The 2448-nt window shown below is 34.2% G+C and overlaps 1 protein-coding gene across 1 annotated transcript; it reads right to left on the bottom strand.

The window, feature by feature from the left end:
- Positions 1-313: 313 nt before the first annotated feature.
- On the bottom strand, positions 314-2048 carry LOC131074374 (BURP domain-containing protein 16). Its single transcript, XM_058010983.2, has 2 exons — positions 1923-2048; positions 314-1690 (listed from the first exon to the last, which is right to left on the bottom strand). The coding sequence occupies exons 1-2, from the start codon at positions 1992-1994 to the stop codon at positions 665-667; spliced, it is 1098 nt and encodes a 365-aa protein (XP_057866966.2). The 5' UTR covers positions 1995-2048; the 3' UTR covers positions 314-664.
- Between the last annotated feature and the right edge of the window lie 400 nt (positions 2049-2448).

Genomic DNA, 2448 nt, shown 5'->3' with positions numbered 1-2448 from the left:
AGTTGGGTGATATGAGCACAATTTGAATTTTGAATTTGAATTTTTCAAAAGATAAGGGTCAATTTTATAGTTGAATTAAGTTGAATTTCATAATATAATTTTGAATTAGAAGAAAATAAATAAATTAAAGCTTAGAATCAATTCTTAAATTATGTTGATACAAAATTAAATTAGATTAAAAAAATATACTCTCTAAAATTAAAATATATCATATATACTAACCATTACATAAAAAACTAAAACAAAATTAAAAAATATATATAATTTTCACCTTTACACATTTATAAACATTATCGCTAAATGGACCTGCATATGTACAATTTTCAATTATTGAAAAAGACCAAACAAGTACAAAGAGAATAATGAACAGCAAATAATAAATATTATTAACATACATTGAAGCCAATCTCATCCTTCTCTTGTGATCTTTTATCAAAGATTTCCAAGCTCCTATTTGAAAACTATAGATATTATTGACATATAGGTTGAAGCCAATCTCATCCTTGCTCTTGTGATCTTATACCACAGGATTTCCTAGCTCCTATCTGAAAACAATAGATATTATTGACAATAAGTTGAAGCCAATTCATCCTTGCTCTTGTGACCTTATATCACAGGATTTCCGAGCTCCTTTATTCAAATAGGATAGTTTTATCACTTAAATTCAAACCTTCTCGATGAAAAGAAGAGTATCGCTAGGTACCCAGTGACAAAATTCGCCCTCTCCTGGTTTTAGTTTGAGGTCGAGCAGCGCCAGGCTTTCAGCAGGATAAGGTTTAGTATCCATATGACATTCAGCAACCACATTCTGCTCAATTCCACTTTGCTCATCCTTCAATCCTACCAAATACATATTTGTACTCTTCACATAATGACAGTAATAAACTTTAAAAGGAAATAACATAGAGTGACAAGCCACATGTTTGATTGAGGATGGAGCCAAGAGTTTTGCACCCTTTACTGTAACCACACGTTTGGAGAGTTTTTTGGTTGAGACAATGCCCTCCACCACTTCAACATTCTGCTTATGGTTGGACCCACCAATGACACTGGACAGAAACTCTGCCATAAACTCTATAGAAATAACACATCGTTTGGTCTCTATGCTAGAAGGAGGTGCTTCACATACCTTAAGAGTTGAATCCATTTCCTTTATGAGAAGCTCCGATCCGGTGGATGGAATGTGAAAGGCCTCTACTATGTTCAACACTTGTTGGCTTTGGAAAGGAATGTTTTGGGCAATTTTATGTGGCAGAAAGGACACATTCTCATTGACAGCATCGTCATGAAAATCAGGAAATAACAGCTTTTCTCCAGCTGTAATGATTTCTTTTACTCGGAAGAAATTACTGTGTAATTGCTTCCCCTCCACGTCATTTGGCGTTACTGTTTGTTGGCAACCAGTCACAAAACCATCTTGTACAAGGTCTAGTAGCTTTCTTTTCTTGTATGGCTTCCTTGCATCGCATGGATCCAACTTTGATATCTGAGTTTTTTCACATAAAAGCCCTGCTCTTTTGCACAAACTATTTTCCTCCGCAATAGCCTGCAGGCCTTTTTTTGCAAACCCATCTGCAAGCAACAAAGTTTCCTCACGGTCTAAGGGAGACATAAAGCGAGCCAGTTCGCTGGGCATCCTTAGCCCATGGAGTTCATCTTCCCATACAGACAACGCTGACTCATCACCAGCCTGCCAAATTTGAACATGATGCAAATAAACGAACATATAAAATTTCATCCTGATAATAGATCTTTGATTTAAATATCAATTATATTAATTGCTATAATTAGAGATCTTTCTCATGATAGATTTTCAAATTTAAAGAAAATAAATAATACAGAATTTTCTAGCTATCTATTTACTTAACTATAAAAATCTCATATACAGTTTTCATGGGTGCATATATTTAATTACGACATACCAGAAGAAGATGCATCATGAGACAGAATATGCTTCCACAGAGCCCAAGCTTGAGAATTGTAGTTCCAGCCATAGTGAAGAAAATCACCAAAACGCCACAAATAGTCTAAAGTGGAAGTAAATGAATTCCTTTTAAATAGAGTATCTTCATTGCATTATTGTTGTCGGTGGACGCTTATCATAATTGTAATTCACAATCATCGGTAATACCAATAAGGGAGATAAATTCATTTAGCTTATCTTGTTTGCACTATTGGGAGACAAGCATCACTTTGTTTAAGCATATTCAGTACACTGGGCCACTACCCATCACTGCTTCAATAATTCACAATCAGATAATCCCCATATTTTTGGTTCAGAAATGACGTGTGATTTCCTATCCATCCCCATTTCCAAGGATTGAATCGAATCACAATATCACTAGAAAAGATTTTTTTGGTTTTGAGATTTTTTATATACTTTAATTAGAGAGAGGGATTAGAAATATAATTAGAATTAGAATTAGTAATTGAAATATTTCCTCGTAG

Source organism: Cryptomeria japonica, chromosome 3 (genome assembly GCF_030272615.1).
Source record: "Cryptomeria japonica chromosome 3, Sugi_1.0, whole genome shotgun sequence".
NCBI classification, from domain to species: domain Eukaryota; kingdom Viridiplantae; phylum Streptophyta; class Pinopsida; order Cupressales; family Cupressaceae; genus Cryptomeria; species Cryptomeria japonica.
This window is presented reverse-complemented; position numbering and strand designations above follow the sequence as displayed.